Source organism: Pogona vitticeps, chromosome 3 (assembly GCF_051106095.1).
Source record: "Pogona vitticeps strain Pit_001003342236 chromosome 3, PviZW2.1, whole genome shotgun sequence".
NCBI classification, from domain to species: Eukaryota; Metazoa; Chordata; class Lepidosauria; order Squamata; family Agamidae; genus Pogona; species Pogona vitticeps.
In genome coordinates, this window is record NC_135785.1 from 144,918,455 (window position 1) to 144,932,611 (window position 14,157).

General features: G+C 47.3%; 1 protein-coding gene and 1 long non-coding RNA gene across 4 annotated transcripts in view; both read right to left on the reverse strand.

The window, feature by feature from the left end:
* The window catches only part of KCTD12 (potassium channel tetramerization domain containing 12), a 58,664-nt gene extending 56,565 nt beyond the window's left edge, over positions 1–2,099 (reverse strand). Inside the window, exon 1 of one of the 2 annotated variants that reach the window (XR_012085345.2) lies at positions 469–2,099. Coding sequence is in view for 1 of the 2 variants with exons in the window: in XM_078390781.1 (XP_078246907.1) it covers positions 447–1,463 (1,017 nt within the window). In the remaining variant the exon portion in view is untranslated. Of the gene's footprint in view, positions 1–308 lie in introns of those variants that run through there. The other variant, XM_078390781.1, reaches the window with a different exon arrangement.
* Positions 2,100–5,872: 3,773 nt separating this feature from the next.
* The window catches only part of LOC140705814 (uncharacterized), a 36,651-nt gene continuing 28,366 nt past the window's right edge, over positions 5,873–14,157 (reverse strand). Inside the window, exon 3 of one of the 2 annotated variants that reach the window (XR_012085342.2) lies at positions 5,873–6,526. This is a non-coding gene — a long non-coding RNA (uncharacterized LOC140705814). Of the gene's footprint in view, positions 6,530–14,157 lie in introns of both variants that reach the window. The other variant, XR_012085343.2, reaches the window with a different exon arrangement.

Consider the following 14,157-nt stretch of genomic DNA (forward strand, 5'->3'; position numbering starts at 1 on the left):
CAACCCCAGGGCAAGTAGAAATGTTTAGGAGGAATCAGGATAAGGGGAGGCACTCCCTGTTTGCGAATGCTGGAGTAATATTACCTGCGGGGGAGGAGGTACCTCTGTTCCTCTAAGAGTTGCAAAGAGGGAAAAGCGCACCCCGTGCAGGTTTCCCTTTTCTGCAGCTCTTAGATGTGTTGGGGGGGGGAAGCCCTGTGGTTGCCCTTTCCCCCCTGCTGGCCAAGACTCTCTTGCTGCAGTGGAAGTAGGCAGAAGTCCGAGAGGTGCAGCTCCGTCTACCCTGCCGCCCGGCCTGCCCTTATTGGGCAAGCAGCTCCCCTGCAAGCGAGGGTCGTGGCACGCCTGGAGGAAACCAACCACCATCACCACCACCCCCGCCGCCTTGACCGTGTCCGTCCTCGGTTGAGGGGGCGCCGCGCGGGCCGGCCTCTGGGGCGCCCTCCTCACTCCCGGCAAAAGACGTACTCGGTGTAGCTGGTCCAGATCTTGTCGTCGGCCGGCCCGCCCTGCTCGGGGGCGAAGGCGCAGGTGCCGGTGGAGGAGCAGGCGGCCATGCGGAAGCCCGCCTCGCTGAGCCGGTCGAAGGCCTGCTCGAGGAAGTTGAACTTGAGGTAGTAGCGGGCCGTGTAGCGCTCCGGCGGCCGGTCCGGGTCGCGGCTCTCGTTGAGCGTCTCGCCGAAGACCTCCTTGGCCAGCGCCGTCTTGCCGCACACCGTGATGCGCGCCACCCGGCGGAACTTGGCGTCGGCCTGCGCGTCCCGCCCGATGGTGTAGGAGCCGCGGTAGCCAATGGTGATGTACCCGGAGCGCCGCCCGGCCCCCGGCCCGCCCGCGTCCAGCGAGAGCGACGGCGCCAGCAGGGGTCCCCCCGACGGGCTGCGGCTGGACGTGGGCGAGGCCGAGAGGCCCGGACCGCCGCCGCTGCCGCCGCCGGCCTCGGGCAGCTCCGCTTCCAGGTAGCTCAGGCCCACGGGCGGCTCGTCGGCGCACACCGAGGGGTCGCGCAAGAGGCCCGCGAAGCGCGCCGTGGGGGCGGGAGGGGCGGCCGCCAGGCGGCGCACCAGGTCCGGCAGCTGGAAGTACTCGGCTTCCTTCTGCAGGCGGCTCCGCTCCGGGAAGCGCTCGGGCAGCACCAGCTCCTGGTCGCGCAGGTAATCCAGCACGTAGCGGAACAGGAAGCCGTCGCGGTCCAAGAAGAAGCGGCCCTTGGAGTCGCGGGGCAGCTCGGACGCCTCCTGCTGCGAGAACATGCGCCACAGCAGCGAGCCCGGCACGGAGAGCACCGTCCCCCGCCGGGTCACGTACACCTGGCCGCCCACGTTCAGCTCCACGATCTCGGGGAAACCCTCGCCCCCGCCGGGCCCCGACGCCCCCGGCTCCGGCGGCGCTCGCACCCCGCTCCGCGAAGCGTTCCCGCCGCCGCCGTTGGGGAGCCCCCGAGCGCTATCGGCGAGGGCCATGCCGGTGCCCGATCCGAGCCCGCCGTCTGCGGTCGCGCCCTCGAGTTCTCCGCCCCGCGGGGACGAGTCCCGAGTGTGCTGGGGGGTGGGGGGGCTCGGCGCCTCCTGTCTCCTCGGCAGCCCGAGCCGGCCCCTCTCGCCGACGCCCGCCTGCTTCGGACCCTTCCCCTCCGGGCGCCTATGGCTTCTCTGCTTCCCGGGGCGCGCCTCGCCTCCCGCTGGTCGGCCTCTTTCCTCCCCGCCTGCGCCCGATCCTCTTGCTCGAGGCTCAAGGGATGCGCCCGCGTTCCGGTCTCGCGGCTGCCAGGCGCTGGGGCTCTGTTTATGTAGAGCCGCGGCAGCCTCGCAGGAGGCGTGAGGAGGTGGCGGCGGCGGCTGGGAGGGAGCGAGCGAGCGAGCGAGCGAGCGAGCGAGCAAGGGAAGGAGACGGCGCCCAGCCACGGGAATCGGGGTGGGTGGGGGCGGGGTGGGTTGGGGGTTGACACTGACGTTGGGCCCTTCCTCCTTCTCCTCGGTTCCTTCCCCAATTGCAAAGGAGATCCCTCCCCCACCCTTTACCGTTGAGATATATACATATATATATTTGTTGTAATTTAACCAGGGGTGGATGGTTGCATGCAACCCCCAGAAGCCCACCGCTTCCTAAGCCTGGAGCCCCTTTCCCGACGCCCCGGCGACCGCCCTGTCCCCCTACGCGCAACCCGCCGGGTACCAGGCTCGCTCCCCCCCCCCCGCTCGCTTTTTCCCTTCTTGAACTCTACGAGCGAAGCGGGTTCGCCAAACCTCGAAGGGCTCCCGCTGGCCACCGAGGAACGGACGCCGGGGAGCGACTTCGGTGACCGACCACCAGAGCCAGCGGCGTGTCAGGAGCGAGGGAACGACGGGGGCTTTTTCCTAATTTTTATTTATTTGTTTATTATCAGGATGCAATTTTTTTGGACACCGCCTGGCGAATAAAGCCTCAATGTGCGGTCTGGGTGCGGCTTTATTAGGGATCCAGCATCCCTAAAAACCAAGGCAGGGAGGAAAGGATGAGCCTTTACTGCTCTCCTTTTTTTTCATTTGCTTGGGGAAATCACCACCACTCTTGCTTTTAGTGAGAAGAAGAATATTTAGATAAAGAGGCTGGCAAAGTTCCCTCTTTGGATTACAACTCCCAGAATCCCCCATTCTGGGAGCTGTAGTCCAAAGAAGGAAGTTTGCCATCCTCTGTGTACACAAGTGTAACTGCAAGGAAGTTACATGTACTCTCAACTGGTGTGTAAATGAAATTTTCTGGCATAGCTCTGTGAAGGCTGGAGTGAAGCCTGCTCTGAGAAAGGGAAATGAAATAGGCTCCCTAACCCTCCGCAAGTCAACCTACAGGTATTGGCACCTTTACATGGCTTGCTGTAGAGTAGGTGGGTTGCCCTCAGCTGCCTTGTGTGCCCTGGGCTATGACAAGGATGAATGGGGTGAAGAAGATGTAGGAGATCTCGGAAAGCTATGGTGATGCAGGACTGACAGTGGCACGAGACACTCATTTGAAGTCGGCACAGCTCCTGCAGAATAGATGGCTTGGGTATCAGTTACAACACATAAGTACAAAGGCAGGGGAGGGGTCGTTGCACAGCTGGCACAGAAAAACACCGACCAAGCCCTGCAGCCTCTTCCTTTTTGAGCTGTTTCCTATGGAGAAGTTCCTCTGATGTGACTAAAGGTTTCACCAAATCGGTGGTTTTGCAAACAACAGCTGCTCTCCTGTGGAAGAGCAAGCGACATCTTGCATGTTTTCCAGACTTCTGGACATCTGTGGTTCTTGTTGGTGCATGTCAGACTACTGGTCTTGCAAAAATTAATCTTTCACGTGTTTCCCCCACCCCAGTTCCCTTTTTCACCAAAAAAAGGAATGTGTGGTTCTTGATATTTTTCAAATTGTTTTTTTTTTTAAATCAGCTTCCTCTCATGCCCTGCACGTTTTCTCTTTAATTAAAGAAACATGCGAGTTGGATTTCATTCGTGTCTTTCCGTTTGCCTTACTGAATTCTGAAACATCTCAAGTATCTTCATTATGTGGTCATCTAGGATTAAAATTAACAGTTATACAATGGTTCCTTCCTCCACCTTCTAAGATTCCCGAGACCTGCAGGTATAGCATTGCAACCACGTCATTTTTTTAAAAGGGAGGAGAGGGAGAGACTTATATGGAAGCTTGTTGGCTCGAAAACTTTTGTGGATGTCAGTTCATTTTGTTTGTCAGGTTTTGCAAACAATGTTGACATGAGCCTGTTCCTGAGTATGTTAACTCAGAAACAAGCCTCCTGAAATCCTGTGGATCTCAGTTTTCAGTATTCATGCCTGAGGCTGCTGCGTTGACAGTCATGTTCAGTTCAGTTGTTCTGCACAAGAACTGATGCTAAATTCTCACTTCCAGTGAAGAGGTTCCTCCAATAAATATACAGTACGTAGAAGTGAGATATTTGTTTAATGGACTATTTTCATTTTCCCTGATTAAAAAAAGGGAGGGCATAACACATGACCCATGTCTGACCTATGAGTGACAAACTGCTCAAGAGGTTCTCAGCAGAATTTGAAATACTTACTTCTTTGGACTTCAGCTCCCAGAATTCTCCAGACAGTCACTGGTTCTTAACCTTTGTTACTCAGGTGTTTTTGAACTGCAACTCCCAGAAACCCCAGCCAGCAGAGCTGATGGTGAAGGCTTCTGGGAGTTCCAGTCCAAAAACATCTGAGTAACAAAGGTTAAGAACCAGACTATAGATAATAGAAGGTACTACAAGTGGTAGTCAGCTTTCTCAAAACTCTGGTTCTCAAACAGACATAAGGAACCTTGGCTTTACAGATCATGTTGAACTTCATCTCCCAGAAGCCCCCTCATTCATGACCAGTAGTTAGGTATTATGGGACCTATGAGTCAGAATATCTGGAGGCCCAAAGATTTGAGAGCTGGCATCTTCCCCACACAGCCCAAGCTGAGAAGACACAGAACAAGCTTGCCTTATGCTGATGAACCACCCTGTGCTCTGAGGACATCCCTTTCATCTGAATCAAAAGCAGTGGAGGTAGGACCATCTAGATAAGCTGGGATCATCTGAGTTTTCTGTCTGCGACAAGAAAAGGCTTCACAAGAGATCCTTTTGCATAAGTGATTAGGCATAGGTTGCTTGAACCGTCACTAAAACCTGTGTGCCAATGAGCCTCGTGGCGCAGTGGTTAAACCGCTGTACTGCAGCCAAAACGGCTCACTACCTGGGGTTCAATCCCAGGTAGCGGCTCAAGGTTGACTCAGCCTTCTATCCTTCTGAGGTCGGTAAAATGAGTACCCAGCTTGCTGGGGCCGGGGAGGGGAATGTATAGCCTGCATAATTAATTTGTAAACCGCCCAGAGAGTGCTTGAAGCGCTATGGGGCGGTATATAAGCAGCACACTTTGCTTTACTTTTACCATCTGCACACCAGTGACAATGTGTGCTCATGACAGAGGGCCAACATTTTATAAAAATTAGTGTGCCTTGCACCAGAATTATTTTTGCCCGGGGAGGGGGGGAAGAGAAGCTGTTCCTCTCCGGAATTCCAGCCAGCCACATTTTGTCCCAAGAGACTCCATTCCATACCCCTCCCCCATCCGAAACCCAGCATCCTGTAACCATACTGGTAAGCATGCTTGGGTCCCATTGTGCTGTTTCAGGAGGGGGTTTCCCTCCTTGGTGGTTTCTTTTTTCTTTTCCCTATCATTTTCTCTAACTACTGTACTGTGAAGCATAGGATTCCCCAAAGCCTGCTGTTGATATGCATACACATCCCACATGTGCATGAATGGCACCATTTTGTCTGCATAATGACCCATACACAGCTAATTCAGGGGTTTTTCCCTCCTTCTTGTGCAAAGTGAAGCTTTTCCCAGCATTGACATAAATGGAGGATTGGCAGAGTTCACTGCTTTCATTTCTGGAGGCTCCAATCCCCTACCAATTTACAGTACCTGGAAGAAAGCCCCACAGAACGTAAAGGGACATATTTCTGATTAAAGAAACCCAGGACTGAGCAGCTAGGCTGCAATCTAAGGATGCAGAGCCTTTGGCCTGTGGGGAGTCCATCAGGGTCTGAGACTTTTTTGGGGGGGAGGAGTAAAAGTGGAAATCCCATCCACAACTGCTCTGTCATCTGTCAAGGGGAAGATGAAAGGTTATTCTGGTAATTTCCTGACTGGCAATCAAAAAGAGAAAATAATTATCTTAATGATCTTAAATGGCTCTGCATTCATGAAGTTACTGTGACTGGGTGAGGAGAGAAGCTGTCCATTAATTAATTAATGCCTTGTGGAATTGATCAGTATGTGGGAGTTGTTTTCTCTTTGCTTCCTTCTCATCATTCTATGGTCCTTTATTTAACATAATATATTCACTTGGATATTTTTAGGCTGCTTTTTAATTTGGAACCCATAATCAAAGCAGATTAGAAGAAAGAATAAATGCAGCAGTTTACCAGTGACAAAATAGTATCGTAATACTTAGAGCAAGAAAAAAAGAGCAAGACCAGCAGACCAAGGCAACCAGTGCTATAGTCCTCTGTACACTTAACTGAGAGTAGATCCTCTTTAATTTAGTGCATCCCACAATAAGCCTTAAACATCCCCAAGCATCCAGAGGAGTGTCCTCTATGAGCCAGCATGCCCTTGCAACCAACCCCCATGCCTAATTTGCCTTCAGGGCACGGTCTAGCACCTGGGAACCACATGGTTAATAGCCAGTATATCTCTGAATGAATATGAAACAGAGGTGTTCACCCAAAACTAAGCTCAAGCCAAACCATATGCCCAAACCTTCACGACAATAGCATGTGCTTCATAACACAGCCTCACAGCCAATCTGGCAGTTCACTGGAGTGCAAGAAGCTGTCAAGAGATTTGGCAACCCTAAGCAGATAACACCCAGTGTGTACAGAAATGGATGTGGGCGTGGAGTTGTGGACCTTGCCATATGTTTTGGACCTCCCCAAACCATCCTCTGTGTACTTCAAAAGGTTGCCTCTGTTGTGACTCAGGATGCAGTCGAGCATGTGGGCCTGCTGAGACAAGAAATAGTTTACTTGGGACATATAGAAGCAAAGACTGAAAGTAATAAATTTTTTAGAACTAAAAGTCTCAGATTTCTCCAGCCTCGCTGTGCCATGGCACATGCACAGACTGTGCGGTCAAAGGTGTCAGAAGTACCTGTTTTCAGCAAGCACACCACCCTCCTGCACGGGTGGCTTTCTTTCAACCAACCATGCATAGAATCCCACGGGGGGGGGGGGAAGGGAAAGATATTTCAAAAGGATATAAAGAAAGCATATCCTGTAGGCTAGGGTGGGAGTATGATGGAACTGTCCCTGTCCAGCCTGTTTCCAGGACTAGTTTTCAAAGAAGCAGTCAGGTTAGTCTATGCAAAAATATTAGACAAAATAATATATAAAAGACAAAAATGTTGTGGTACCTTAAAGACTGTATATTTTAATCTGAGTTTTCAGATATCAAATCCACTTCCTCAGACATTAGAATGAAACTACAGTGGTGCCTCGCTTGACGATGTTAATTTGTTCCAGCGAAATCGCTGTAGAGCGAAAACCGTTCAATGTGTTCCAATGGGCTGAATACCTGCTCGTCCAGCGAAGATCCTCCATATGGCAGCCATTTTCGGTGCCTGTAAAGTGAGGAATCCATCCTAGAAAACAGCGGGGGGCCATTTTCTTCAACTGGCGGCCATTTTGAAACCTGACGATCAGCTGTTTGCTGATCATCGTAAAGCGAACATCGGTTCCCAAAGCAGGCAACGAATCATCGTTAAATGAAAAAACCCCAAAAGCAATCGCAAAAACCTAATCATACAGTGATTTCCTCGTTAAGCGAGGCAATCGTTAAGTGAGGCACCACTGTACTAAATATAGCTCCCATATCTATACGTAGTTCCATAGCTGTGAATAACAGGTGCAGAGACAAGTCTATGGGTAACAAGGGCATTAGTTTCATAAATGGTAAACTGAGAATCAGTGCAGAGTCTTACACTTGGTAAAGAGCTAGGAACCCTGGCTAATACCTAGTCCCTATGACAAGCTTTCGAAGTTGTTTATACACTTTATCTCACTGTCTCTCTTTTGAATCTTATTCTGTAACTGTTTTTATATGACCAAGTCGACTCATATTCAGTAACTGCTGGTTAAAATTATTCACAGTTTGGTAGTCTTATTCCTGTGTTAATATTAGATAATTGATAGTTTTCATAGATAGTAACTAAAACATATACTAGTGATCTACTTGAATATACTGCATTAGGAATATGCTCACTTCTCTGATTTTGTGTGAGTGTCTCTGTGTGTATATAAATATATTCAGATTATCAGTATAGGATCGTTAATTCTATTGGGATGTTGCTATCATCACTATAAACACTGGACACAAGACTATTCCTTTATAGTTGAAAAGTATAACCTTGAAAGTCATTTACTGATGTGGAGGGTGAGCCATGTCAAGAAATATATAAACATTATCACTGTATCCAGATCAAGATTGATGCTTTTTAAACTTTTTTTTAAAAAAATCCATACTACAAGGTTAACTTTCAGTGTTTCTACACTACCCAGCCATAACAGTTTGATACCACACAAACTGTCATGTCTCCCTCCAATGGGATCTTTTTGGTACCTCACTAAAGTAAAAGTCCTAGGATTCTTTAGGATGGAAGCACGGCAATTAAATTAAATTAAATCAAACTGCTGCAACTTTGCAGTGTGAGTATGACTTGTGTCAAGTTTGAGGCTTTTAACTGAGAGGTGGAGCAAAACCGTTTTGAAAAACAGCTTAGCCAGGCCACTCTCTGTTGCAGATCTCAGATTTTTTTTAAAAACCACAGAAGGGGGCTCAGGTGCACTATTCTCACACTGTATAGGATTTCAAATCTTTGAAATCTCTCCAGGAATAAACTAATTGATGGAACGGTTTCAAGGCTGGCAGTATCTGTTTCTGGCAGCTACTTCTAGTCACATTCTGTATCAATGAGAGTTTCTGAGTATGCTTCAAAGGGATCCCCACGTTCAACACATAACAGTACTCTAATCCCTTCAATTCATCTGCTCAATTAAAGTAGGCTTTCCATAGGTCTCTCTTCATCTTTCTCTGCCCACAGTGACCAAAGAGCTTGATACGTCTCAGCATGCCTTGCTCTTAAGGTGCAAAATAACCTTGAGAAAATGAGCCCAGTTATAAACCTTTGTTTTGTTTCAGAATCAGGTTCCTTGCCATATAAATCATCTGAGGAATTTTAAGGCTTTCATTCCTTAAATAGGGATGACAGTGACTTGCTTTAAAAAAAAAAAGAATTCATTTCCCCCTTTTCTTTAAAAACAGAAATCCTGGCCTCAATTCTGCATGGAATCGATTTTTCAAATACAATTTCACATAGCCAAAGCAGTTCTATCTTTTCTGAATGTTTGTCCCCTGGGAACATTCTTTTGCATGCAGAAATCTCGGGTTCAATCCCTTGTTATCTCTAAAGGATCAAACAGAAAGTGATGTTAAAAATCCCTGTGCTTGGAGAGCTGCTGCCGGTAAAAATAGACAATAGGAGAGTAGTTGGGCAAGTAGCCTGAGCTGGCCTAAAGCCGCTTTCTGTTTGTGCAAAATCAGCATTACGTTTTGTTTGTTTTGCTTTGTTAAGAAGCACATTAGTGAAAAGTAAGGTCTCAAGGCAAATTTTTGGATGTGTGACACACCCAGTCCGCACAAAAGAAGAAAGGAGGTTGTCTCTTTGTGCTCTTGGACTTCTTTGATTTTTAATTTGGGGCAGGTGTGTGATAAATAAACTCTTCAGCACTGGTTGCTAGATCACAACCAGCTGTGTGTATGTCATCGTGATAAATATTCACCACTGAGCAACCAGTGGTCCTCATTCTCAGAGCTTCACCATATAGCTCGATGGTTTCGGTCTCTGGCTATGGAGTCAGAGGTTGGGAGTTTGATTCCCTGCTGTGTCTCCTTGAGACACAGCATGCATTTGTTCTTGAATTTGAAACATCACCCAGGAGGGAAGGTTCCGACTGCAGCTTGAAAGCAGATTTATATGGGAGTGAGTTCTACTGCAAACAGTGAGAATGGTCTCATGGTAACTTTTATGATGCCCATCCTATTTAAATAAATGAAAGAGGGCAAGGGCTAGACTTGTGCGCCTCCCTGCAAGCTGAATTCATTTCGTTAGGGCCTACCCATAGCTTTCAAGTTAAGGTATTTTGAGAAGCTTTGCCTTGTTCATTGGGATTGCATTTATTGAGGCCAGAAGTGGCATAAGCAGACTCCCCTAAAGGCAATCGCTGATCTTTGCTGGAATGTGCAGAGTAGGTGGGGCTCATCAGCCTTGGAAGGCAGCCCATTTAGGAGAAGGAAAACTCCAATTCCAAACCTCCACTGCCTTGTGGCTATATCCACTCATGGAAAAGGCTTTAGGAGTTAACCTAGAGGCAAAATCCGGAGCTGGAGTCCCGAAGGCAGCTCGTGTCGTTCTGCCAACTGCGACATTGCTGGAACCAGTTGTATTGGCTCTTGCCTTTCCATTGGACCGTTTCAGCAATGTGGAGAGGGGGGATCTGCTGCTTGGGTAACAGCCTATCCTCCATATTACTTTACCCAGGCTTCATGCTCTGGAGAAGACACTCCTCGATTCAGAGCATGTTACCATAGTGTCTCAAGACTGAAGGATGCCTTTGGACTCCTTGGGAGGGGCTGGACTCGGGTCCTTACAGCCCTGCAGTTCTATGATTATATATTTGAACCCTGTTGGTTCATAACTGAAGTCCTAAAGCATAAGATGCACAACATCATAACTGTTGCCAGGTTTGTCAGTCAGCATCCATTGGTGGTACAAACATATATTGACATGTAGTTTTGAAGTGAAATCATGAAATCACAGTGGTTTTTATACTGTATGCATTATAATCTGTTTTAATTATGCTTTTATTTAACATTTTTATACAATGTTTATTTAATTCTGTTTTAATATGTGAACAATTTATTGTTTTTAGCTGTCTTTTTAAAATGATGTTAGGTGCCATAGGTTCTTTTATGGAGAAGGTGGGGTGTTCTGTTACAGCAATCCACTTTTCACTGCATTGGGTAACAAAGGACACGAGAGAGACTGATGGTCTGTTTTGTTTTGCAAGGCACTAATTGTGCTTTTGATCTGTAGTTTGCAAGAGCACAGGCCCGCAGAATGGTTGTAACTGATCCACAACTAATGAGAGTCTGAACAAGTTTTTCTGCAGTTTATGAACAAAAGCTAGGGAAAATGCAGTGCTTCCCTATATTTAATCATAAATAAAATATTTATAAGCACTTGATATTGTAAAGACAAACTTAACTGTATTTTCTTTTGCCTGTTGCACAGTCCTCTTGGGTCTTAAAAGACTTTGTGTTTATTTTCAATTCATTATTCTTTAAAACAGGTCTGAAATAAATGAGACATACGTAGACGGGTTCTCCAAACTCAAGCAACATGCAGCCTGACATCAACCACTACACTGCACTGTTTCTCCAGATAATTACTAAACAGTGGATCAGAGCTTTAATTCTACTTACTGTAGATGTCTAAGCTACCTAAGTCAGTGTGGCAAAAGAGATTAGAGAACCAGACCATTAAGCCAGAGTTTGTGTTCAGGTAAATTTTCTAAACATGCCCTTCCCCATGGAATCAAATGAGTCAGGTCGTTTAGGAGTGCTCTGGTCCTAAGCCAGATTCATTTCTCATCCTTTGACCATCTGCCTGACATAACAAAAATGTTCTGTTTTGTGTTCAGTTGTGTTTATATATATATTCCTGATTCAGATATAAAGCTGTAACTAATTACTTTTAAAATAGCTTTTCAGCTGTCTTGCTTACTGTTCTTTTGTTCATTCTTCCAAAGTTACTGATTTCTATGGAATATGAAGATATTTTAGATGGATATGAAGTTTCCTAATTTCAGCATGAAGTTCCAGTGGAATCTGACAGCTCACTACATCACAGCATGAATTTTTAATTAAGAGTGGTGGCTTTCCAGAGGTTTCTGGACCACAACTACTGCCACTCCTAGACAGTGTTGTCATGGTCAGGGTTCACGGGAGTTCTAGCCCAACAGCAGCAGCAGGGTCAAATGTTGTGGTCCCTCAGTTAATACCAAAGGGAGGACAAAAACAGTTGCAAGAACAGCTACACAAAACTGTACTGGTGGTCAGATTTATGATACCCCATGCTTAATGGTGCACAGTTGAGATGGGGGTATTCGTATTTGTATACAAATACTGTATGAATATCCTTGTGCACCTGGAGTTAACAAGGGTCCGCCCCCTGGGGCCAGACCATCCACTCACGCGTCCGGTGGCAGTGGCCTTGCTCACCCTTCCAATCACACCTGGAGCCGCTCTTCTGCTTGGCTAGCCACTTAGCAGCCATGCAGGGAGGTTTGTCCTCCCTCCCCTTCCCTGAAGTGGCTAGCCAAGCAGGAAGACAGCGGGGCTCCGGGAGTGATTGGAAGGATGAGCGAGATCACCACCACCACTGGATGCGTGAGTGGACAGTCTGGCCCCAGGGAGGAGACCCTCATTAACTGCAGCTGCATGGGGATATTCGTATTTGTATATGAACACAAATACTCCCCCATCTCTAGTGCACGGTAAATTCTTTCAAGCACTTTAGTTATTCTCACATATTTTATCAGACTTTTCTGTTGCAATGTTTTGCCTGAAGCTACTCAATGAGAAATACAATCAGTAGAAAAGCAAAACTATCAAACAGAAGATCCCTATGACAGCAAAACCTGAAGACCCACAAAATCAACTGAAAAGCAGATAAAACAACAACAACTATAAATAACAGACAAAAAAATTCCTGTGTTAGAAGTTATACAACTGTTACTGAAAACTATGAAATGAAGAGTGTGTAGTGTGTGGGAGAGACAGAGAGATTGGTGATCTGCCCTTGGCAGGAATGGCCATTGAGAGTGACCTGAACCAAGCACTCAGTGTTGATGGGTTTGGCCCAGTAGTCCCACCTCTTCTGCTCTGACACAAATCCCTTCTTGTGATCAAGAGTTCTGGAGCCGGAGTCCCGGAGGCAGTTCGTGTTGTTCTGCCAACTCCTGCGACGTCGCTGGAACGAGTTGTATTGGCTCTTGCCTTTCCATTGGACTATTTCAGTGATGTGGAGAGGGGGGATTTGCTGCTTGGGTAACAGCCTCTCCTCCATATTATTTTACCCAGGCTTCGTGCCCTGGAGAGGACACTCCAACTTCGCGTACAACGTCAAAACACTAGACACTGTTCCAAGTCCTCCATACAAAGCACGTTACCCTAGTCTCTCGAGACTGAAGGATGCCTATGATGATCAAGAAACAGAATAATATTGCATTATTTAAAAGAGACCTCTGAGTGTGGATAGAGCACTCCTTCTCAGATGATTCTAGAAATAGAGTGCTTCTGAGCACTCAGGAACTTCCAGGCCTCCACACACCTTTAGACGTAAGAACCAGGCCTTTCTTGGAGGCAAATCAAGTTTAAACCTTCTTTGGTAACATTCAGACGTAGTCACCCAAATACGGGGGGGGGGGGGGGAGAGGTCTATTGTGAGACTTCACTACACACTGCAGCTCACACCTGATGTTGGCACTCCACACCTGAATGTATGTGCTTCCTTGTCTCCACTGCCCATAAGAATTACTGGGGAGAACCATGAAATTCAATGCATTTGTTCATGAACGTTAATTCTGCATAATAGGAGGAGCTCCCCTAGGCCCCCTTACTCAAAATAATGGCTGAAACCCAACAGTAAGTTGCAACTGTGCTCACTGAATATATTCTCGAAGGCTTTCATGACCGGGATCTGATGGTTGTTGTGGGTTTTTCGGGCTCTTTGGCCGTGTTCTGAAGGGCTGTTCTTCCTGATATTTCACCAGTCTTTGTGGCCAGCATATTCAGAGGACTGAAGTAGGAACTCTATCCATGCTCTGAGCATGGCCAAAGAGACCGAAAAACCCACAACAACCATATGCTCACTGAATCAATGAAACTTAAACAGGAGTTGACTCATCAAATCCCCACTGAGACAGTGGGCCTACTCCAGTTCTAATTTACTACTGGATTTCAGCCACTGTTTGATTTCTTCCAGTCTCTTACGCAACCCCTCGTACAAAGGAAGTGTGCCTGATGAAAATCCTACCACTCTTTTGCTGCTATTTGCCCAGAAATTGCTGCTCATGTTCCCACTCATCTGCCTATTCAGTTTCTCATCTTATGCCACTTCTCACCCAAGTAGCCCATGTCATTGCAAGAACTCCTATAATACTGTAGCAGCTGCACTTAACTGTGAGGTGAGAAGCCATAATCAGATTTAAGGCAACACTGCTATATGCTTTCAATAGGCACTGGTTTCAATGTGAAAGTTATATTTAAAGCCATTAATTTTGCCTGGTCAAAGCATTTAGTTTCCAACTCTTCGAAATGTCTGCATGTAAAAGCACAAAACAGTAACCACATTGAGGATGGTTAATAGTTATTGGGATTGAAACAATGGTGGGAGGGAGATTTTAACCCTCTCCACCATACAGTGTCTGTGACTATGAGGGAGAGTTGATGCCAGGTTTCCCCACCCTCTACCAGGCTTCCCTTTATAGAACACAGGAAACATTTCCCTGGTTTT